The sequence below is a fragment of the Ornithorhynchus anatinus genome, chromosome 2 (assembly GCF_004115215.2).
Source record: "Ornithorhynchus anatinus isolate Pmale09 chromosome 2, mOrnAna1.pri.v4, whole genome shotgun sequence".
NCBI lineage: Eukaryota > Metazoa > Chordata > Mammalia > Monotremata > Ornithorhynchidae > Ornithorhynchus > Ornithorhynchus anatinus.
Genome location: NC_041729.1, coordinates 138,032,914 through 138,055,851, shown reverse-complemented (window position 1 = coordinate 138,055,851; position 22,938 = coordinate 138,032,914). Strand labels below are relative to the sequence as shown.

The following is a 22,938-nucleotide window of genomic DNA, read 5'->3' as shown; positions in this document are numbered from 1 at the left end:
GCCCATTCCCTGCCCACAGCAAGCTTACAGTCCGGGAGGGGGGGAGACAGACATCAATATAAATAAATTTATATTAAGTGCGCGTTATAACCAGCGAGTACGTACGGGGGCTGTGGGGCCGAGGGAGGAGTGAGTAAAGCGTGCAAACCCGAGCCCTCCTCGGGGCCACCTCTCGCTCCGGCCCCGGCTCCTCCTCCCCTTTCCTTAGCACCCAGATGGTCCTGGAGAAGCTGAGCAAAGTGCTGGGCCAAACCCTGATCCAGGGCCACTACATTCGAAGTCTGAGACAGCAACTGAGCGAGGCCCAAAAGGTGGGGAACGGAGGGAGGGGGATGGGGGATGGAAAGGGGCCAGAGAGGAGCTGGACTGTGGGAGGTGAGGAGAGGGTCCGATTAGGTGAAGGGGGGTCTGGGAAACCAGGGGGAAAGAGGTTTGGGGGAGGGCGGTGGCGGGGCAGGGCAGGGCCGGGCGGTCGGAGGGGCAATCGAAGCCCCCTCTTCCCCTTTCTGGGAAGGCCCCCCCCCCCCCCCGTCATCGCCCGAGTCTGGGTCTGCCGGGGTCGTCTCGGGGCCCGCCCCGAAACGGGCCCGGGAGGACGGTGGGCGAGGAGGTCGGAGCACGGCAGAGAGCAGGGTGAGCGTGAAGGACCCGGGGCGCCGGCGTCTCTCTCACCGCCAGCCTGTTCCGTGCCGCCGCCAGAACGTGCAGAGGTGTCAGGAGCTCCTGGCCCAAGACCTGGCCCTGCACGAGCAGCAGCTGAAGGAATGCCGGTTCAAGGAGGTGCTGATCAACGACCTGTCCAAGCAGCACGACGTACTGCAGCAGCAGCAGGACCGCCTGCAGGAGCAGGTCAGGAGGCGGGCGCGGGGGCCGGGCCGAGCCGGGCGGGTCGCGGGGGTCTGAGCCCCCCGGCCCCATCCCCCTAGGTGGCCACCGTTTACCTGAGGGCCACGGCCAAGCTGCAAGAGGCCCACGTGGAGGAGCTGCGCAGCTACCGGGCTCCCCCGGCTCCCGTGGTCACGGTGACCGACGCCCTCTGCACCCTGTTCGGGTGCCAGACGGGCTGGGAGAGTGCCAGGCAACTCCTGTGCCGGGACAACTTCTACCAGGTGGGCCCGGGGGCCGGGGGCCCGAGGAAGAGGGAAAGCGGAGGGGAGAGTTGGGCTGGGAGAGAAGTGGGAGCGACGGGGAGAGGCGGGATTAAAGGGAGGGAGGGACAGTGGGGAAGCTCGGCGGGGAGAGAGGGAGAGGGACAACGCCTGGTGCCAGCAGCGCCCACACCCCCGGTTCTCCGTCTGCGCCCGCCCGCGCCTCCTGCAGGAGCTGCTCTTCTTCCCCAAGGAGGAGCTGGAGGCGGCCCGCGCCGAGGCCCTGCTGCACGCGCTGGAGGCCCCGGGCTGGGACGAGGCGGCCCTGCGCAGGGTCAGCCTGGCGGCCGCGGCCCTCGCGACCTGGCTCCGGGCCGTCCAGCGGTACGGGGCCGTGACCCGTCGGGGGCAGCTGACCAGAGAGCAGCTGGTCAAGGTGAAGGCCCAGCTCCTGCGGGAACAGGCCTGGCTGGGCCGGTGCCACCTGCGGGCACAGGAGCTGCAAGAGCGCAACTACAGTCTCAGCCTCCAGCTGCAGGAGGCCCAGGATGCCAAGAACAAGCTGGACGCCCTGCTGGCCCGGGCCCTTCAGGGCCACCGCCAGGCCTGCCACCTGGGACGGGTGATCGCCGGGCCCCTGAAAACCTGGACCGCCACCGCCCAGGTACCGCTCCCCGCCGCCCCACCACGAGACGCCCTCTTCGGTAAAACGGCGTCGGTTAAGCGCCGGCGACGTGCCCCACGCCGTATACCGGACGCTGGGGCGGATCAGTCGATCGGCGGTTTGCCGAGCGCTCACCGTGCGCAGAGCACCGTGCCGAGTACCCGGGAGAGCCCAGCACGGCGCAGTTAGGACCATTCCCCGTCCGCGGGTTACGAGACGGTCGGGCCGGACACGGTCCCTGTCCCAGGCGGGGCTCCGGTCTTAATCCTCATTTTACGGGTGAGGAAACCGAGGCCCAGGGAAACGCAGCGACTTGCCCGGGGTCGGGATTAGGACCCAGGTCCTTCCGACTACCGGGCCTGTGCTCCTTCCCCCGGGCCACGCCGCTTCTGCCCTCCCTCCTCATTTACGATCATTACTGGGACTAGAATATCAGGTCAGGACTCACTAGGTAGCCGGGGCTTGCGCTGAGCAGCACCGGCAAGTGGGACCGGAAGAACGGGCACATCATCCCCATTTGACAGATGGGGCCCAGGGTCGGGGAGCGACTTGTCGGGGGTCACCCGGCGGGCCAGCGGCGGGGCCGGGATTAGAACCCGGGCCTCCCGCCCCCACACGCCCCGGCCCTCCCCAACAGGAGCTGGAGAGACACTGCCTCACGGTTCCGGGGGACGCCCTGGTCTGCGCGGCCGCCGTCTGCTACCTGGGCCCCTTCCCGCCCGCCCGGCGCCAGGAGCTGCTGGACAAGTGGCTGGCGCTGTGTGGGGGCCGAGAGGACCGGCTGGAGCCGGACGACCTGGGGCTGGAGCTGGAGCGGGCGCTGGGCTCCCCGCCGGCCCCCGCCTCGCCCCTGCTGCCCACCCGCACCACCTTCAGCCTGCCGGCGGTGCTGAGCTCCGAGGTGGAGCAGCGCATCTGGGACCGCAGCCTGAAGCCCCAGGACCCCTACGCCCGGACCACGGCCCTGCTGCTGCGCAGCCACGCCCGCAGCTGCCCCCGCCGCTGGCCCCTGCTGCTGGACCCTAACCAACAGGCCAACACCTGGCTCCTGCCCCTGCCGCCGCCGAGGCCCGAATGGAGCCTGGAGGACCCGAAACCCGGTGAGCCCGGGGGTGGGCTGGACCCGGGGACCCCGCCCTCCCCGCTTCTGGCCCCAACCGGCCCCCCCGGACCGGCCCGGACCGCGCGCCCACTGGGGACCCTCCATCTCAGACCCTCTCTCTCCTTGGCTGGGCCCACCGCCACCCCCGGCGCGCGGGGATAATCATAATGTTGGTATTGGTTAAGCGCTTACTATGTGCAGAGCACTGTTCTAAAGCGCTGGGGTAGACACAGGGGAATCAGGTTGTCCCACGTGGGGCTCACAGTCTTAATCCCCATTTTACAGATGAGGTCACTGAGGCACAGAGAAGTGAAGTGACTGGCCCACAGGCACACAGCTGACAAGGGGCAGAGCGGGGATTCGAATTCATGACCCCGGACTCCCAAGCCCGGGCTCTTTCCGCTGAGCCACGCTGCTTGCCTGGGCACCCCCCTACCCTGGCCGCTGCCTGCATTCATTCGGTCGTATTCGTATACGTGCAGGGCACTGTACTAAGCGCTTGGAATGGACACTTCGGCCAAAGAGAGAGACCATCCCCGCCCCATTCAATCGCTCGGCCGTGTCTATCGAGCGCTTACCGTGTGCGGAGCAGGCTCGGTGGAAGGAGCCCGGGCTTGGGAGTCAGAGGTCGTGGGTTCTAATCCCCGCACCTCCGCTTATTAGCCGGGTGACTTCGGGCGAGTCACTTCGCTTCTCTGTGCCTCAGTTCCCTCGTCTGGAAAATGGGGATTAAGACTGTGAGCCCCACCTGGGATGACCTGATGACCCTGTATCTACCCCAGCGCTCAGAACAGGGCTCTGCACATAATAAGCGCTTAACAAATACCAACATTGTTATTACCGGGGAAGCAGTGTGGCTCAGTGGAAAGAGCCCCGGCTTGTGAGTCAGAGGTGGTGGGTTCGAATCCCAACTCTGCCACTTGTCAGCTGTGTGACTGTGAGCGAGTCATTTAACTTCTCTGGGCCTCAGTTCCCTCACCTGTAAAACGGGGATTAAAACGGTGAGCCCCACGTGGGACGACCCGATTACCTTGTATCCACCTCAGCGCTTAGAACAGTGCTCGGCCCACAGCGAGCGCTTGACAAGTACCATCGTCACATTCCCTGCCCCCAAGAAGCTTCCGTTCCTCCCCCGGCCGCAGGAGAGGAGGAAGACCAGCCCGCCCAGGAGGCCCCCAAGTCGGACGAGGCCTCTCTGACCTCCTTCCCGCTGCTGACCGAGCTGCAGGTCTTCTCGGCCCTGGATCCGGACCTGGGGTCCCAGCTCCTGGAGGCGGCACAGGGCGGTGAGGGCACGTCCGGCTCCGGCAGTCCCGGGCGGGGCGGGCAGACCCCGGCCTCTCCCCGACGTGGCCCGGTGGGCTGAGGGACGGGAGCCTCGCTCGCTACATCCCCCTCCCCACGCTGGACTACTGAAGCAGCGTGGCTCGGTGGAAAGAGCCCCGGCTTGGGAGTCAGAGGTCATGGGTTCGAACCCCCGCTCTGCCCCTTGTCAGCTGTGTGACCGTGGGCGAGTCACTTCCCTGGGCCTCAGTTCCCTCATCCGGAAAACGGGGATGAAGACTATGAGCCTCACGTGGAACCACCTGATTACCCTGTATCTACCCCAGCGCTTAGAACGGTGCTCTGCACACAGTAAGCGCTTAACAGATACCAACATTATCATCATCACTGAAATGGCTTCCTTCCTCCACGCTGGTCTCTGCCCCTGCCTGCCTCCCTACCGGCCTCCAGCTCCTTCTTTCTTTCCTCTTGGTTCGGCCTCCATACGGCAGCGAGGCTCACTTTTAATAATGATAATGATGTTGGCATTTGTTAAGCGCTTACTATGTGCAGGGCACCGTTCTAAGCGCTGGGGGAGATACAGGGTCATCAGGTTGTCCCACGTGAGGCTCACGGTCTTAATCTCCATTTTACAGATGAGGGAACTGAGGCCCAGGGAAGTTTAGTGACTCGCCCACGGTCACCCAGCTGACAAGGGGCAGAGCCGGGAGTCGAACCCATGACCTCTGTCTCCCAAGCCCGGGCTCTCTCCGCTGAGCCACGCTGCTTCTAACCTGCGGACTAGAGCCTGTCACCAGATCCTTCGCCTCTCCCCCACTGACCATTTAGTTATTTACTGATCAATCCATCTGTTTCTTATTTACATCCACCCATCGGTGGCACTTATTAAGCACCCACCATGTGCAAAGCACTGTACCGAGCGCTCGAGAGAGTACAACGGGAGCACAACCCATGCTCCCTGCCCTTATGGAGCTTACGATCCGGTGGATAGTCCATCTACCTTCATTTTCTTCCCCTTACCCTCCCCTCGTTAGTGGAAAGGGCACGGGCTTTGGAGTCAGAGGTCATGAGTTCGAATCCCGGCTCTGCCGCTCGGCAGCCGGGTGACTGTGGGCAAGTCACAACTTCTCTGTGCCTCAGTTCCCTCATCTGTAAAATGGGGATTAAGACTGTGAGCCCCACGTGGGACAACCTGATTCCCCTGTGTCTACTCCAGCGCTTAGAACAGTGCTCTGCACATAGTAAGCGCTTAACGAATACCAACATTATTATTATTTTTTTTGTGCCTGCCGGCTCCGGGAGGGTAGGAATTATGGCTTTTGTCCGCTCTGCTTGTGCCTAGGGTGCTCCCGGCACTTGGCAGTTCCAGGTGGCAGGGCTCCATCCAGAGGACCGGAATTGATACCGATTTGCCCCTACGTCTCCCTCCCCACCCTCCTTCTCTAGGGTTCAGCGAAGCTCCTAGGGGCCTGTCTAGTGGCTGGGTGGTCAATGGGACGGGGGGGTAGGGGAAACTGAGGAACAGATCGACGTGAGGCAGGGAGGTGGGGAGAGCAGCGTGGCCTAACGGAAAGAGCACAGGCCTGGAAGGCAGACGATGTGGGCTCTGATCCCAGCTCGACCACATATAATAACAACGTTGGTATTTGTTAAGCGCTTACTATGTGCAGAGCACTGTTCTAAGCGCTGGGGTACATACAGGGCCATCAGGTTGTCCCACGTGAGGCTGTCTTAATCCCCATTTGACAGATGAGGTCACTGAGGCCGAGAGAAGTGAGGTGACTTGGCCTCAGTCCCACGTCTGCTGTGTGGCTTTGGGCAAGTCGCTTCACTTTGCCTCAGTTCCCTCATCTGTAAAATGGAGATTAAGAATGGGCCCCACGTGGGACAACCTGATTACCCTGTATCTACCCCACCCGCGCTCAGAACGGTGCTTGGCAAATAGTAAGGGCTTAACTGGGAGAGGCCGCGTGGCTTGGCGGAAAGAAGCCCTGGCTTGGGAGTCAGAGGTCGTGGGTTCTAATCCCCGCTCGTCAGCGGCGTGACTTTGGGCGAATCACTTGACTTCTCTGTGCCTCCGTGACCTCTTGTCAGCTGTGTGACTGTGGGCAAGTCACTTCACTTCTCTGGGCCTCAGTTCCCTCATCTGTAAAATGGGGATGAAGACCGTGAGCCTCCCGTGGGACCACCTCATTCCCCCGTATCTCCCCCAGCGCTTAGAACAGTGCTCTGCACGTAGTAGGCGCTTAATAAATACCAACATTATTATTATTATTATTGTTAAAATGGGGATGAAGACGGTGAGCCCCACGGGGGACAACCCGCCTTGTATCTACCCCAGCGCGCAGAACGGCTTAACAAATACCACACATCATCAGAAAGGCAGTCAAATAATAATAATAATGTTGGTATCTGTTAAGCGCTTACTATGGCAGAGCACTGTTCTAAGCACCTGGGTAATAATAATGTTGGTATCTGTTAAGCGCTTACTATGTGTGCAGAGCACTGTTCTAAGCGCTGGGGTAGATGCAGGGTAATCAGGTCGTCCCACGTGGGGCTCACGGTTAATCCCCGTTTAACAGATGAGGTCACTGAGGCCCAGAGAAGTGAAGTGACTCGCCCACGGTCACACAGCTGACAAATGGCAGAGCCGGGAGTCGAACCCGTGACCCCTGACTCCGAAGCCCGGGCTCTTTCCACCGAGCCACGCTGTACCCATTGGAGAGTCGGGAGGGTTGCCGAGAGGGCGTCAACCAGTCGATCGGCGGGTATCGATGGCGGGCTACCGGGGGCCGAGCCCCGTACTCGGCTCTCGGGCCGGCCGCCCTTCCTTCGTCCCGCCCCTCCCTCACCCGTCCCCACATCCCACCGGCAGGTCCACTCGGTCCTGCTGACCAACCTGGAGGTGGCAGACCGTGCCCGGAGCTGCAGTGGCTGCTGCGGCGGGACCAGCTGGGCCCCGCAGGTGCAGCGGCCTTCTGCCTCTACCTGAGCACCAGCCTGCCGCTCGGCGCCTGGCACAGGGGTGAGGGCCCGGGCGGGGCGGGGCAGCCCGGTGGGTGGCGCGGCGGGGCCGGGGGGGGGGGGGGGGGGCCCGCCGGGCCCCCGGCCTGACCGGTCCTCCCTCAGTGCTGGATCTGCCCACGCTGAAGAGACTGACCGTGCTGGACCCTGGGCTGAGCTGCGGGGGGCTGGAGGAAGCAGTTTGCTGCAGAAGGTGCTGGTCTGCAAGCGGCCGGAGCTGGACATCCACTGGCGGACCCTGCAGCTCAGCATCCTGGACGCCCAAGAGCGGCTCGAGGCCGGGCAGGTGGGGGCAAAGCGCGGCTGGACGTCGTCCTTCTCCTTCCCCTTCGGCCTTCCCCTCTCCCTAGCTGCCCTCGCACTCTCCTCCCCCTTCTCACCCTTCTGGTAGTGTATTTTAACGTCCGTCCCCCTAATAATAGTAATAATGTTGGCATCCGTTAAGCGCTTACTCCGTGCCGAGCACCGTTCTAAGCGCTGGGAGAGATCCAGGGTCATCAGGTTGTCCCACGTGAGGCTCCCAGTCTTCATCCCCAGTTTACAGATGAGAGGACTGAGGCACCGAGAATAATCATGTTGCCATCCGTTAAGCGCTTACTCTGGGCCGAGCACCGTTCTAAGCGCTGGGGGAGATCCAGGGTAGTCACGTTGTCCCACGTGAGGCTCCCAGTCTTCATCCCCAGTTTACAGGTGAGAGGACTGAGGCACCGAGAATAATCATGTTGGTATCCGTTAAGCGCTTACTATGGGCCGAGCACCGTTCTAAGCGCTGGGGGAGATCCAGGGTCGTCAGGTCGTCCCACGTGAGGCTCCCGGTCTTCATCCCCAGTTTAGAGATGAGGGAACTGAGGCACCGAGAAGTGAAGTGACTTGCCCAAAGCCACCCAGCTGACAGGTGGCGGAGCCGGGATTAGCATCCGTGACCTCTGACTCCCGAACCCGTGCTCTTTCCACTGAGCCACGCTGCTTCTCTCCTTGAGGAGGGAGAGGGTCTTTCGACTCTATCGTCCTCGCCCAAGCGCTCGGTTCCGTGCTCTGCACACGGCGAGCGCTCGAGTCAGAGGTCGTGGGTTCTAATCCCGGCCCCGCCGCTTATCAGCCGTGTGACTTTGGGCAGGTCGCTTGACTTCTCTGTGCCTCAAGTCACCTCGTGTGTAAAATGGGGATTGAGACGGTGAGCCCCACGTGGGACAAACGGATTACCTTGTACCTACCCCAGCGCTTGGAGCGTGGGTTCGACTCCCGGCTCCGCCACTTGTCAGCTGTGTGACTGTGGGCGGGTCGCTTCACTTCTCTGTGCCCCAGTTCCCTCATCTGAAAAATGGGGATGAAGACTGTGAGCCTCACGTGGGACAACCTGATGACCCTGTATCTACCCCAGCGCTTAGAACGGTGCTCGGCCCATAGTAAGCGCTTAACACCAACGTTATTATTATAGTGGGCACTTGATACCACCATTATCGTTATTATTCATTAATATCAGTGATTGATTGGCCTCTTTCCCACCTCCCCGGCCCCCACCCCAACTCCTCTCTCCCCTTGTGGGAGCGAAGCAGTGTGGCCTAGTGGATAAAGCCCGGGCCCGGGAGTCGGAGGACCTGAGATCTCGTTCCCGCTCCGCCACTTATGAGCCGCGTGACTTCGGGGCAAGTCACTTCACTTCTCCGGGCCTGAGTTGCCTCGCCCGGCAAACGGAGATGTGGACCGCGAGCTCCGTGTGGGACGGGGACCGTGTCCGACCCGATCCGCTCGCATCCGCCCCGGCGCTGGGTTAAGCGCCAGCCAACGGATAGCGTTTCAGAGATGCCCCCCTCGCCTCCCCCCCGGCGCTGGGTTAAGCGCCAGCCAACGGATAGCGTTTCAGAGATGCCCCCCTCGCCCCCCCCCCCACCTCAGGAGGAGCTGCTGAACCTGGCGTGGCAAACTCAGGAGGACCAGCTGAGCCAGGAAGCGTTCCTGGAGCATATCGCTCAGTGCCAGGGCCACCTGGGCCAGCTGAGCGCTCACCTGGAGCACCTGCGGGAGCTGCAGGCGCAGGAGGCAGAGCTGTACACGCAATACCAGCAGGTGGCCCGGGTCGGGGGGGCCCTGGCCCAGGCCCTGGCCCAGCTGGAGCGGCTGCACCCACTCTACGCCTTCCCGCCGGCTCACTGCCTGGAGCTGCTCTGCAAGGCCCTGCTCGCCCTCCGGCACCAAAGCCCCGAGCCCGGCCAGGACCTGGCCAGTCACCTGCTGGAGCTGGGCGCCGGCCTGGCCCGCCAACTGCTGAGCAGCGCTCTGGCCAACCTGCGCCCTCCCGACGCGCCGCTCCTGGGGGCCCTGGGGGCCCTGGCCCTGCTGAGGCTGGACGGCCAGGTCCCCGCCCTCGAGTGGCTGGCGCTGTGCCCGGGGCTGGGGGCCGTGAGGGCGCCGGGGCCGGGGAGGAGGGCCTCGGGTAAGGGGCTGGCCCGGCCCGGCTGGCTGAGCGCCCGCGCGTGGCGCGAGTGCGGGCTCCTGGAGCTGCTGAAGCCCTTCCGAGGCCTGCGGGCCTCCCTGGCCGGGCGCCCGGACGCTTGGCGGGAGTACCTGGCGCTGCGCTCCACGGTCCTGGGTCCCACGCCGGACCTCGGGCCCCTCAGCCTCCTCCAGAAGCTGATCCTGTGGCGGGTGCTGCGGCCCAAGAAGTTGGCCCTCGCCCTGGCGGACCTCACCACCTGCCTGCTGGGTCGCCCGCTCTCCGAGGACGAAGGCCCGGCGGCCAGCCCTTACGGCCAGACTCAGGCCAACCGCCCCCTGCTCTTCCTGCTGCCCCCGCCGGGGCACCCGACGGACATCACCCACCCCCTGACCTGGATCGAGCACATGGCCGCCGAGCAAGAGAAGCCGGTGAGGGGGGGAGCCCCCCGGCCGCGGCGGCGGGGCCGGCGGGGAGAGGGGCCGGTGGAGGGGGACTCGGGGCCGCACGGGCTTGACCGGACGGGCCCCCCCCCGGGGCCAGGGTAGCTGCAGGTGATCGCGCTGGGAGCCGAGATGTGGGACTCGCCCCCGGTGGTGATCCGGGCCCTGGAACGGGCCATGCACAAGGGGCACTGGCTGGTCCTGGACAACTGTCACCTGCTGCCCCACTGGCCCCCCGAGCTCCTGGACCGGCTGCACGGCCTGCTGGAGGGTGCGTCCGGTGAGCCGACCCCGCCGCCCGCGCGCCCGCGCCTCCCCCCCCGCCCCCGGTGCCCCTCGCCCGTACCTCCCCGGTGACGACGGGCGCCCTGGCCCCGCCGCCCTCTGCCAGGTGACGCCCACTCCCCGGCCCCAGTCGTCTTGCACCAGAAGTTCCGCCTCTGGCTCATCGCCACCAGCACGGCCACGGACGGTCTCCCCGGTGAGGCTCCTGCCGGGGGCACGGCGGGGGGCGGGCGACGTCCGGCCGCCCGCTCCGGGTGGGAAGTCCCGGGGAGAATCGGCCCCCGTGCCGACCGCCCCCCGCCCCCCGCCCAGTGGTTCTGGCGCAGCGCTCGGCTCGACGGTTCTGCGAGCGGCCCCTGGAGCTGCAGGGGCTCCTGCTGCGGTCCATGTCCGAGGTGCAGGAGCTGCCCACGCCTCACCCCGTGCGGCGGACTCTCCCTCTGCTGCTGCTGCATGGGATCCTGCTGCACCGCCAGCTCTATGGGGGCTGGGTGCAGTCCCGGCTGCCGGCCTGGTGAGCGGCCCCCCCCCCCCCCATACCCCGGCCCGCCGGCCCCGGCCTCCCCCCTCCGAGCGCGCGCGGGGATGGGGAGGGGAGTCCGGCCTAACCCTAACGCCATCCGCCCCGCAGGCCCCAGGAGGAACTGTTCAGGGCGTTGGAGCTGCAGGTGCAGCTCCAGAAAAGCCTCCGCAACCCTCAGCAGGCCATGCAGGCCCTGACAGGTGAAGGCCCCCGCCCTCTGCTGGCTCTGGATCTCTACCTTCTCTCCTACCTCCTCCTCCTCTTCGCCACCCCCCGCTTGCCAGTCCCTCTAGCCTGTCCCGGAGAGTCGTGAACGGCTGGAGGGGATGCGGGGGGGGGGTCAGCCCGAGGCTGGGGCAAGGGAACACCCCCCTCCCCCCCCCCACCCCCTCCCACCTCCGGGTCCGAACTCTTCCCCTCGTCCCCCAGGCTTGGTTCTGTACGGAGGGGCCGTGGCCGACCCCGGGGACCGGGAGGTTCTGCAGAGCCTGGCGCAGGCCTGCCTGGGGGCGCACGGCAGCCCGCGGGCCCCGCCGCCGCACAGCCCCCAGGGCCTGCTCGCCGCCCTCACCCCGAGCCCAGGTAGGGGCGGCGGGGCACGGCCGGGGGGACGGGGTCGGGACCGCGGCGGCCCGGGGCGGCGGGGCCGGGACAGGAGGCCGAGAGGACGCCCGCCTTCCCTCCGGCAGAGCTGCTGGAATACGAAGCGGCGGCGGAGAGCCAGACCCGCCTGCGGCTGCTGCCGACCCCACCCGAGCCCGGGGACTGCGGGGTGAGCGCCGGGCCCCAGGACGCGCTGCTGGGCCGCCAGAGCCGCGCCCTGCTGGCCGCCCTGCGCCGGACCCTGGACCCCTGGGGGCCCGAGCCCCGGCGGCGCGGCGGGCCCGGGGAGAGGCTGCCGCGCCGTCTGCGCCGGGGCCTCGTGCGGCTGGAGGAGCTGCGGCAGCTGCTGCTGGGCCGGGGGCCCGAGGAGGGCGGGCCCGAGGCCCGGCCGGAGCCCCGGGGGCCCCTGCAGCGCTTCCTGGAGGCCGAGCTGGCCGAGCTGCGGGCCCTCCTCCCGCACCTGCAGCGGGACCTGCGCTGCCTGCTGGACCAGCTGGCCGGCCGGCCCTGCGCCTCCGCGCACTGCGCCGCGGTGCTGCGGGCGCTGCGGGCCGGCCGCCTGCCCCCGGCCTGGCGGCGCCACACGCCCGCCGGGCCCCAGCCCCCTTGGCACTGGCTGCGGCAGCTGGGGCGCCGGGGGCGCCTGCTGGCGGCTTACCTGGGGCTGGGGGCGGCGGCGGCCCCTCCGCGCTCCTTCCACCTCTCGGCCTTCCTCAACCCGCGGGGGCTGTTCCTGGCGCTGCGCCAGGAGGCGGCCGCCACGGCCGACAGAGAGCCGGCCCTCTCGGAGCTGGAGCTGGAGCTGCAGGTACGGGGGGGGGGGGGGCGGGGGCACACGCGGCCGTCGCGGGGGTCCCCCCGCGCCGTCCCCTCGCCCACCGCCGCTCCCCCGCCCCGCAGGTTCTGCCCGCCGACCGGGCCCCCGCGCCCCCGGTGGGCGGCGTCCTGGTGGAGGGGCTGGAGCTGCACCACGCGGCGTGGGACCCGCGGGCCGGGGTGATGCGGGCGGGGGCCTCGGGCCGGCCCAGCCCCCTGCCCCCGGTGACGGTGCGGCCCGTCGGCCGCCAGACCCCGGCCGCCCCCGCCGCCTCCCCTCAGCGCCCCTACCTCTGCCCCGTCTACCTCGGGGGGCCCCACGGGCGGACCCGGCTGAACAGCTCCCAGGTGCTGCTGCGCCTGCCTCTGCCCACCACCCTGGCCTCCGCCACCTGCACCCAGCGCCGGGTCCACGTGTGCAGCCCCCCCCTGCCCCCCTCAGATCGAGACCCCTCTGCTACATAAATAAAGATCTATTCCGTGTACAAAACCCAACGGGGCCTCTCCTCACCGCCTCCCGCCACCCCGGTCCGACCCTCCCGTGGGCCCGCCCACCTGCCCGGCCGCCCAGCGGCTCCTCCTCCGCCCCGCTCCCCCCTCCCCGACCGCCCCGCCCGCCACCCCCCCCCCCCCGAGGTGGGGGCCGGAGCCGGTCACTTGGCGACGTCGGCGTCGAAGTCCAGCACCAGCAGCTTGGTCTCCTCGGTGCCGTTGCGGCTGCCCACGGCGCACACCAGTTTGGTGTTGGAGGCCCGGATGCGCCACACCACCCCCCCGCTGCCCCCGCTCTCCAGGGCCACCAGGTCCCGCACGAAGTCCCCCGTGCGCAGGTCCCACAGCTTGACCGTCCCGTCGTCCGAACTGGTCACCACCAGCTTGGCGCTGAACTGCAGACACGTCACGGCGCTCTGGTGTTTGTGGGGCCCTGAGGGGAGGGGGAGAGATCCCCGCGCCGGGTCAGCCGGGGGAGGGAGGGGACGTCTCCGACGGCGCGGCCCCGGGGGAGGCTTGGGGGCCGCCGAGAGGGGGGCCGGGGGCGGGGGGGAGGCGGGCACTCACCCTGCAGGGTCTGCAGACACTGGCCGGTGCGGATGTCCCAGATCTTGACCGTGGAGTCGGCGTTCCCCGACACGAGCGTGGCCTCCCGCAGCTCCATGCCGCTGGTCAGGGACTGGTGGCCGGTGAGCGTGTGCAGGCAGCTGCCGCTCTCCACGTCCCACACCCGGATCGACGTGTCCAGGGAGCCGCTGACGATGTGCACGCCGTCGAACTGCGGGGGGCGGGCCCGGCCGGACTGTCGGTCGCCCCGCCCCGACCCCCCGTCGCGCGCGCGGGGCCCCGTCCTCCTGCCTCCCCGCCCGGTGCCGCCTCCGAAGGCTGCGGTCAGAGAGTGGGGCTGGGGGGCCGGGGGGGGGGTCACCTAGAGCCGAAAGACTCGGCCTGTAGAACGGGGAGGCGGGGAGGGGGGTGTCGCGGGGCGGACGGGGCTACCTGCAGGGAGTAGACGCGGTTGGTGTGGCCCTGAAGGGTGTGCAGGCAGCTCTCGCTCTCGGGGTCCCACACGCGGACGGTGTAGTCGTAGGCGCCGCTGACCACCTTGCGCCCGTCGTACTGGACGCAGCGCACGGCCGCCACGTGGCCGCTCAGCACGTGCAGGCAGCGCCCGGTCCGCACGTCCCACAGCCGCAGCGTGGCGTCCCGGGAACCGCTCACCACCCTGCGGGGACGGGGACGGCGGGGACGGGCGCGTGGCGGTGCATCGCGGCGGGGAGGCCCCCCCCGCCGGCGGCCCGGCCGGCCTCGGCCTCAGTGACCCGCCGAGGGGGGGCCCCGGGACTTGCCTCCCGCGAGCTCCCGACGTGCGAGCCGGGCCCGGGGGCTTGGGCGCACGGGGGCTTCCCCCGAGGAAGGACCCCCTCCCCGGCCTCCCCCGACGCCCTCCGACCCCGGGTTCCCCGAGCCCCGCGCGTACCGGTCCCCGTGCAAGTGGAGGCAGCGCACGGTGCTGGTGTGGCCGTGCAGCGTGTGCACGCAGGCCCCGCTGTCGGCGTCCCACACGCGCAGCGTCCGGTCGGTGGACCCGCTGATCACCAACTTCTCCCGCATCTGGGAGGACCAAACGCCCCCCGTGTGCCCCACCAGGGTCTGCACACACTGTGGGGGGAGGGAAAGAGAGGGGGAGCTCAGCGGCCGGGGCTCCGGCCGCCCCCGCCGACCTCCGCGGCCTCACCGGGGCGGCGCGACCCGGGGCGCGGGGGCAGAAACGTGAGGGGGGGGAGGAGGAGGAGGAGGAAGAGGCGAGTCCTCGGGGCGGGGGCCCGACCTCGCCCATCCCCGAGCAGCTTCGGGTTGGGCCGCGGGCCCGCCGGGTTAGGGAGTTCCCGGGCCCGGGGGGGCGGCGGGATCCCCTCACCTCGCCGGTCACCGCCGACCACACCTTGAGCGTGTTGTCGTCGGAGCCGCTGACGATGCGGTTCCCGCAGAACTGCAGGCAGGTGATGACGTGGTCGTCGTGGCCTTTGAGCACCTGGGAGGGCAGGGGGGTGGTCACCGGAGCCCCGTCCGGGGGGGGCCGGGCGAGGGGCGGGGCCCTCGGGGACGGGGGCGGCCGGCCCACCTTGGGCGGGGGGATGTCCCCGCTTCGCCAGTTGCTGTCGATCTGGTGCTGCCGGCGGAAGGCCAGCTTCCAGGGGCTGTACATGAAGCCGGGGCTGAGCAGGCGTCCGCGCCGCACCGAGCGCGGCTCCTCGATCCCTGTCGGGCGGCGGCCGGGGCCGGGGCGGGGGGGGAGGGGAGAGGAGGGGCGGTGAGACACGACGCTGGGGGCCGGGGGGGGAGGGGGTGAGGTGGGGGGAGACCCCGGCCCCGGAGCGGCGGCTCCTCGAGGGCCGCCGGGGGGACGGGGGCACGGGACGGGGAGGGGGGTAGCGCCGGACTCCGGGCCAGCCCGGGAAGGTTGTGGGAGCGGAGGGGCGGGGGAGGGGGGCCCGGGGACGGCGGTGGTCCCAGGCTCCGGTTACCCTCATCCCGGCATTTCTCGCGCCACAGCAGGTTGTCCTCGGCCAGGACGCGCCAGCAGCGGCAGGTCTGGGCGGCCCGCAGGAGGTCCCGGGGCTCCAGGAACGACAGGACGTGCAGGGCCAGCTGCGGGGCGGCGAGGGGAGACGGGGGAGGGGGGGGTCGGCGGCCGCCCCGCTCCCACCCCCGGCCCGGCCCCAGACGGTCCCCGCCCCGGTGCTCGTCCCGTGGCCCCGCAGGGGGGCCGACGCCATCGCCTCTCACCTCCTTGGGCAGCAGGGAGATGAAGTCGCGCTGGAACTGGGGCTGGATCAGCTGCATGACGTGCCGCACCTGGGCCGGCTCGCACCTGTCCAGGAGCTCGTCCAGGGCCACCAGCTGCTGCGGGCCGCTCCAGGCCTGGCACGGAGGGCGGGGCCGGCTGCCGCGACGCTCCCGCGGCCCCGTTCCCCCCCCGCCCCCCGTCCCCGGGGTGTCCCCCCCCACCCCGCCGGCCCAGATCCGCCTCCCGCCCCCGGGGCCCCCTCCCTCACCTGGAAGGTGTGCAGCCACTCCTGCAGCTGGGGCGGAGGAGCCCGGGGCGGGAGGCGCCGGCGGGCCGGGCCGTGCGGGCCGCCGCGCAGCTCTCCGAACGTCGGGGGGCCCGGGGACCTGCGTGGTTAACGGTGGCCTGGAGGGAGCCCCGGGGCGGGCGGGGGGGGCGGGACTGGGCGGCCGGGGATGTGCGGGGAGCGACAAGGGGGCTCCCTCTGGGGTAGGCGGGGGGGGGGGGTTGACCCACGGGGGAGGGCACAGACGGGAGGGAGCCGTCTCACCTGCGGTAGGCGGGGCCCTTGCACAGCTTCTTCCCCGGCGACGGCGCCCGCCCGGCCGGCCCCGACTCCAGCTTCCGTTTCATCTGCGGCGATGGAGGGCAGGGCCTCAGCCCGAGGCCCGCCCGAGGCCACCCTCGGGGGACGGCTCCTTCCCCCGGGCCGACCCCCACCCCCGGGACCCCGAGCCCCATCCCGCTCGGGGGCCGGGAGCCACGCCGGTCCCGACGGCCCGGAGGCAGACGACGGGGAGAGCGGGAGAGAGTCAGAGTCGGAAAGCGCGGAGAGAGAGAGCACGGGAGAGAGACGGAGGTAGGAGGCTGTACGGGATTCCACCGGAGAGCCCAACTTCGCCAAGCACCCTCGGGTGCCCTCCCTCTTTTATCTCCCTGCGCCATTCATTCACTCGCTCGATAGTATTTATGGAGCGCTTACTCCGTGCGGAGCCCCGGACCGAGCGCTTGGAATGTACAAATGGGTAACGGACAGAGACGGGCCCTGCCCTCTGACGGGCTCACGGTCTAACCGGGGGAGACGGACGGACGAGAACAACGGCAGTAGGTTGTCCGACGTGAGGCTCACGGTTAGTCCCCATTTTACGGATGAGGTCGCTGAGGCCCAGAGAAGCGAAGCGACTCGCCCACAGTCACACGGCTGACGAGCGGCAGAGCCGGGAGTCGAACCCGTGCCCTCGGACTCCGAAGCCCAGGCTCTTCCCACACTGCTCCCGACCCTCTCGCCTCTTCACGCGGCTGCCGCTCTCCCGACTCCCTCCACGCCGTGCTCTTCTAACCCTTCCCATCCTACCTCTCCTCCCGTTTTAGGGACCGGACCCGACCCCGCCGCCGTACCCCCACCTTTCGAAAGACAGAGCCCGCCGCTACGTCATTCCCGGGTCGGACCCGAGGCCCCCCGACCGTCCGACAGCGGCGCCCGGACACGGGGGGCGGGGGGAGCTGCGATGCCGAGAGCCATCCTCCTGTTTGGGGGTGGGCCACCCGACGCCCCCGACCCCCGTCGGGCGCCCCACGGCCGCGAATGTGACTCCTCTCGAATTTACGGATATCTTTGGCCTGCCCGACTTCCTTCGAAACTTTTCTCGACCCACCTCATCACCCCTTCACACTCCCCAGGGCGCCCCCCCGATCCGTTTTCCCCGGCCCGCTCCTGGGGGACCTTCGGGGGCGACCCGCCTCCCCTCTCACCATCCCCGGCCATTATGAGCGCGTGGCTCAGGGGCAAGAGCCCGGGCTGGGGAGTCGGAGGTCGTGGGTTCTAATCCCTGCTCCGCCGCTCGCCGGCTGTGTGACTTTGGGCAAGTCACTTCACTTCCCTGGGCCTCGGCTCCCTCACCTGGAAAATGTGAGCCCCGCGAGGGACCACCTGATCACCTTGTATCCCCCCAGCGCTTAGAACGGTGCTTGGCACATAGTAAGAGCTTAAATACCACCATTATTAAGATCCAGGTCCCTGATCCGGGCAGCTCTCGCTTCTCTTCCGAGACAGAGCGTCACCACGGGACCCCGGGCGCCTGGCACCCAGCCGGCCTGGGGCCCACCCGGGGACGAGACCGAGCCCGGACCCTAAAGGGGTCGGGGAGGGGGGCGAGCGGTGGAAGAAGGGCACCTTCACCGAGAGCTCCCTGGTCATAACCACGCCCGGCCCCGAGGGTTTATCGTCTTGTTTTTCTGTTCCGTTTGGCTCCGCCGTCTCCCCCGTTTAGACCGCGAGCCCGTCGTCGGGCAGGGACGGCCTCTATCCGGTGCCGGACTGCCCATTCCAAGCGCCCGGTCCGGTGCCCTGCCCGTCGCAAGCGCTCGGGAAATACGACCGGACGACTGTGGGAAGCGGCGCGGCTCAGTGGCAAGAGCCCGGGCTTCGGAGTCGGAGGTCATGGGTTCGACTCCCGGCCTCCGCCACGCGTCAGCTGGGTGACCGCGGGCGAGCCGCTTCGCTTCTCTGGGCCTCGGTGACCTCATCTGGAAAGCGGGGATTGACCGGGAGCCTCACGCGGGACGACCCGATGACCCCCAGTGCTTAGAACAGCGCTCTGCACGTAGTAAGCGCTCAACAGGTCCCAACACTATCGACCGACGAGGAAAAGGAGAAGGGGTCCGGGGCAGGCCGAGGCGGAAAGGTTCAGGGAGGCCCGGGCGGCAGCTGGACCGGGGAGGTTGGGGGAGGGAAAGAAGACGCGGGGACGGAGAAGTCAAGCGGAGGAAAGCGGAGGACGGGGCGGGGGAAGCACACACGGCAATCAGAGCTGGTTTCCTCGGTCCTCCCCCGGATCCGGAGCCCAGATGCCAGCCGGCGGGCCGGGGGGAGGCGCCCGGCGGATCCCCTCTCCCCCCTCCCCGCCGCCCCCCCCCGCCCAACCCGGGGCACCGGGGCTCCCGGTCCGGGACCTCCCGGCCGTCCCCCCGGCCGCCGCCGGTCACCCTGACTGTGGCCACTCCCCCGTAGATACCTTGGGCGGCACCAGGCCGCCGGTGTCGGAGCCGTCCAGGTAGTCCATCCAGCCCTCGTCCACCGAGTAGTAGAGATAGACATCGCCCCGGCCGGCCCCGCCGGCCTCCGACCCCTCGGGCTCCTCGCCGCCGCGGGAGCCCCCCTTCCCCCTCCTCCTCCTCCTCCTCCTCCTCCTCCGTCTCTCTCCCGCCCCGTCCCCGAGGTCCAGCCCGGCCGGCGGCCCCCTCCTCCTCCTCCTCCTCCTCCTCCTGCCGCCGCTCCTCCTGCCGCCGCTGTCGCCGGAGCCCCCCGAAGCCCAGCCCCTCCGCTCCGGCCCCCGGCTCCTCCGCTCCGTCGCCGCTACGGTCCTCGGCACGAACCTGGTGAGACAGGACCTGCGGGGGGGTCACGGAGGGGCCGGGGGGCCGGCCGGGGTGCGGCCCTCGGCAGCGGCGGGGGCCCGGGGTTGGGCCCTTCCCCCGTCCGCCCCGGGCTGGGGGCCGTGAAGGAGAAGGGGTCCCCCGCACGCCGCACACCCGCGGGAGGGGACCCGTTCGTCCGTTCACTCCGTCGTTCATTCCCTCGCGCTTACGGAGCCCTCGCTAGGCGCAGAGCGCGGCACCGCACGGGACGTACATCGCCTCGATTCTATTTAGTCGCCATCGTTCTCACGAGACCTTCTTCCCCCTCGACTCCGTTTATCGCCCTGGCTCTCGTCCGTCCGCCTCCCCCGATCAGACCGCGAGCCCGGCAGACGGCAGGGACCGTCTCTATCTGTTGCCGACTGGCTCGTTCCAGGCGCTTAGTACGGTGCTCCGCACCTAGTAAGCGCTCAATAAATGCCAGTATGAATGAATGACTACGAAACGCTAGGAATGGACGACTGGGCAACAGAGGAGCAGCGTGGCTCAGCGGCAAGAGCCCGGGCTGGGGAGCCCGAGGGCCTGGGTTCTGATCTCGGGGCAGGTCACTTCGCTTCTCTGGGCCTCCGTTTCCTCATCTGGAAAATGGGGACCAATTCTGCGAGCCCCACGTGGGACAACCTGATCCCCCTGTATCCCCCCCAGCGCTCAGAACGGTGCTTTGCACATAGCACTTAACAAATACCAACGTTATTATTATCATTATTATTATTATTATTATTATCCCGGCTCTGCCCCAAATCAGCTGCGTGACTTCGGGCAAGTCACCTCGCTGGGCCTCGGCTCCCTCATCTCCAAAATGAGAAGCGGCGTGGCTCGGTGGAGAGAGCCCGGGCTGGGGAGTCAGAGGTCATGGGTTCGAATCCCGGTTCTGCCACTAGTCAGCTGGTTGACTGTGGGCAGGTCACTTCTCTGTGCCTCAGTCACCCCATCTGTAAAATGGGGATGAAGACTGTGAGCCTCCCGTGGGACCACCTGATGACCCCCGTATCCCCCCCAGCGCTTAGAACGGTGCTCGGCACCCAGCAGGCGCTTAACAGATACCAACGTTGTAATAATAACGTTGGTATCGTTACAAGGGCCTCAAGATAAAGAGAATTATAGATGGGCTCACAAGTGCTGCGGGGCGGGGGAGAGCGGAGGGAGGGAGTCAGCGCTTAGGACAGCGTTTGGCACATAGTAAGCACTTAACAAAGTATTATTATTCTTAGGGTGACGGAGGGGGAGCCGAGGAAGAGAAGCAGCGTGGCTCAGTGGCAAGAGCCCGGGCTTAGGAGTCAGGGGTCACGGGTTCTAATCCCCCCTCCGCCACCTGTCAGCTGCGGGACTTCGGGCAAGCCGCCCCCCTTCTCTGGGCCTCAGTTCCCTCATCTGTAAAATGGGGACGAAGACCGTGAGCCCCACGGGGGACAACCCCATTACCCTGCATCTACCTCGGCGCTTAGTCCGGTGCTCTGCACGTAGGGAGCGCTTAATAAATACCGACGTTATTATTATGAGGAGGAAGGGGGCCCAGTGGTGCCGACCCCTCCCACTGACCACTCCAAGCGCTCAGCCCAGGGCTCTGCGCATAGTGAGCGCTCCACAAATACGACTGAACGGGCGAAGGACCGACGGGAGGAAGTTGAGGCTCCCTCTTCCGAAGGGGCAGGACCGTGTTGCGCTCGGCCCAGTGCTCTGCACGTAGTGAGCGCTCAGTCCAGTACTGCGCACACAGTGAGCGCTTAGCTCAGTGCTCTGCAGATAGCGAGTGCTCCGCAGAGAGGAGTGAATGAACGAAGGACCGACAGGAGGAAGATGGGGCTCCCTCTTCCCGAGGGGCAGGGTCGTGTGGCGCTTAGTCCAGTGCGGTGCACCTATTAAGTGCTCGGTCCGGTGCCGTGCACATGCTAAGCGGCTAGCTCGGTGCAGTGTACGTGGTGAGCGCTTAGTCCGGTGCTGTGCGCCTATTAAGTGCTTAGTCCAGTGCTGTGCACATGAGTGGCTAGCTCAGGGCCGTGTACATGGTGAGCGCTCAGTCCAGCGCTCTGCCCGTATTAAGTGCTCAGTTTGGCGCTGTGCAGTTCACATAGGGAGCCCTGAGTCCAGTGCTGGGCACGCGGTAAGTGGTTAGCTCAGTGCAGTGCGCACAGTGAGCGCTGAGTCCAGTGCTCTGCACCTAGTGAGCGCTGAGTCCAGTGCTGTACACCTAGTGAGCGCTGAGTCCAGTGCTGTGCACATAATAAGTGCTTAGTCCAGTGCTGTGCACCTAGTAAGTGCTTAGTCCAGTGCTGTGCACACAAGTGGTTAGCTTGGTGCGGTGCACACAGTGAGCGCTGAGTCCAGTGCTCTGCACCTAGTGAGCGCTGAGTCCAGTGCTCTGCACCTAGTGAGTGCTGAGTCCAGTGCTGTGCACCTAGTAAGTGCTGAGTTCAGTGCTGTGCACATAATAAGCGCTTAGTCCAGTGCTGTGCATCTAGTAAGTGCTGACTCCAGTGCTGTGCACCTAGTAGGCGCTGAGTCCAGTGCTGTGCACCTAGTAAGCGCTTAGTCCAGTGCTGCGCACCTAGTAAGTGCTGAGTTCAGTGCTGTGCACATAATAAGCGCTTAGTCCAGTGCTGTGCACCTAGTAAGTGCTGACTCCAGCGCTGTGCACCTAGTAAGCGCAGAGTCCAGGGCCGTGCACCTGGTAAGCGCTGAGCCCAGTGCTCTGCACGGGGTAAGCGCTTAGTGCAGTGCTGTGCGCCTAATAAGCGCTCAGTCCAGCGTTCCGCAGATAATGAGCGCTCAGTCCGGCGCCGCGCGCATAGCGAGCGCTGGCAAAGGGGCAGGGGGAGGCCCAGGACGGGGGTCCCCCCCGGGCGGCCCCTCCCCCCCCCCCGCCCCCCCCCGGGCGGCCCCGCGCTGACCTGGGGCGGGGGTCGGGGCGCGGGGTCCCCGCACAGCAGGCGCGGCCGGTTGAGGTCCAGGATGCGGGCGGTGACGCCCTTGACGCGCAGCAGGTCGTCGAGGGAGCCGAAGCCCCGCAGCTCCTGCGGGGCGGGGGGGCGGGGAGGTCACGGGGGGTCACGGGGGGGTCACGGGGGGGGTCCCCCCTCCCCTCCCCTCCCCCCCCCCTCCCCGGCCCCCGCCACACCTCTCGCTTCCGCACGATGGCCCGGGCTCTCCTGCGGCCCACGCCGCGCAGCGCCGCCTCCAGCTCCGGGACTCCGGCCCGGTTGACGTCCACCTTCCCCCCGCCGGGCTCCGCCATGGCGGCCCCCGCCGCCGCCGCCGCCGCCGCCGCTCCGCCGGGCCCCGGAGCCGCTCCGCGCAGGCGCAGCTCCCGCCCCGCCCCGCCCGGCCGCTTCCGCCAGGCCCCCGCCCCGACCCTCGGAGACGCCGCCGCGCCTGCGCGCGCCCGCCCCGCCCCCGGAAATGCCGCCGCTCCGCCGGGCCCCGGCCCGTCACCGCGCAGGCGCGCTGCCTCCCCGGCACTTCCGCCAGGGCACCGTCCAAAACGGCAAAGACCCATGTGCGCCTGCGCAGAACCTCCTTTTTTTCCCCCCCCCGTCTCCGGACCGTCACCGCGCAGGCGCATTCCCTCCCCGGGCACCTCCGCCAGAGCCCCACCGAGAACGTCAAAGACCCAAGTGCGCCTGCGCACTCTTTTTTCTTCCCCCTGCTCCCTATCCCTCATTGCGCAGGCTCACTCCCTCCCCGGGCACCTCCGCCAGAGCCCCACCGAGAACGACAAAGACCCAAGTGCGCCTGCGCACTCTTTTTTCTTCCCCCTGCTCCCTATCCCTCATTGCGCAGGCGCACTCCCTCCCCGGGCACCTCCGCCAGAGCCCCACCGAGAACGTCAAAGACCCAAGTGCGCCTGCGCACTCTTTTTTCTTCCCCCTGCTCCCTATCCCTCATTGCGCAGGCGCACTCCCTCCCCGGGCACCTCCGCCGGGGCCCCACCGAGAACGTCAAAGACCCAAGTGCGCCTGCGCACTCTTTTTTCTT

At 67.9% G+C, this 22,938-nt stretch overlaps 2 protein-coding genes across 2 annotated transcripts in view; one reads left to right on the top strand and one right to left on the bottom strand.

The window, feature by feature from the left end:
• Window positions 1-12,761, top strand: part of DNHD1 (dynein heavy chain domain 1) — a 54,794-nt gene extending 42,033 nt beyond the window's left edge. Inside the window, 17 exon segments of the mRNA XM_039914625.1 lie at window positions 209-311; window positions 679-849; window positions 927-1,109; window positions 1,321-1,752; window positions 2,390-2,852; window positions 3,997-4,141; window positions 7,016-7,116; window positions 7,268-7,338; window positions 7,341-7,448; window positions 9,059-10,027; window positions 10,145-10,319; window positions 10,431-10,520; window positions 10,637-10,838; window positions 10,956-11,047; window positions 11,277-11,429; window positions 11,537-12,258; window positions 12,351-12,761. Coding sequence (XP_039770559.1) covers window positions 209-311; window positions 679-849; window positions 927-1,109; window positions 1,321-1,752; window positions 2,390-2,852; window positions 3,997-4,141; window positions 7,016-7,116; window positions 7,268-7,338; window positions 7,341-7,448; window positions 9,059-10,027; window positions 10,145-10,319; window positions 10,431-10,520; window positions 10,637-10,838; window positions 10,956-11,047; window positions 11,277-11,429; window positions 11,537-12,258; window positions 12,351-12,731 — 4,561 coding nt within the window. The 3' untranslated portion in view covers window positions 12,732-12,761.
• A 136-nt stretch (window positions 12,762-12,897) lies between these two features.
• On the bottom strand, window positions 12,898-22,459 carry LOC114818238 (F-box/WD repeat-containing protein 7-like). The gene is made up of 14 exons (XM_039914624.1): window positions 22,082-22,459; window positions 21,855-21,977; window positions 18,775-18,939; window positions 18,564-18,707; window positions 16,100-16,182; window positions 15,818-15,935; window positions 15,549-15,683; window positions 15,287-15,410; window positions 14,884-15,020; window positions 14,680-14,793; window positions 14,239-14,420; window positions 13,758-13,983; window positions 13,326-13,536; window positions 12,898-13,191 (listed from the first exon to the last, which is right to left on the bottom strand). The coding sequence occupies exons 1-14, from the start codon at window positions 22,457-22,459 to the stop codon at window positions 12,920-12,922; spliced, it is 2,412 nt and encodes an 803-aa protein (XP_039770558.1). The 3' UTR covers window positions 12,898-12,919.
• Between the last annotated feature and the right edge of the window lie 479 nt (window positions 22,460-22,938).

Coding starts and splice junctions, on each gene's coding strand:
- LOC114818238 (XM_039914624.1), bottom strand. CDS start 22,459: ATGGGTCTTTGCCGTTTTGGACGGTGCCCTGGCGGAAGTGCCGGGGAG. Junction 18,940..21,854: donor CGCCCCGACCCCCGCCCCAG/GTCAGCGCGGGG, acceptor ACCCCCCCGCAG/GTCCTGTCTCACCAGGTTCG. Junction 14,421..14,679: donor GGTCGGCGGTGACCGGCGAG/GTGAGGGGATCC, acceptor CTCCCCCCACAG/TGTGTGCAGACCCTGGTGGG.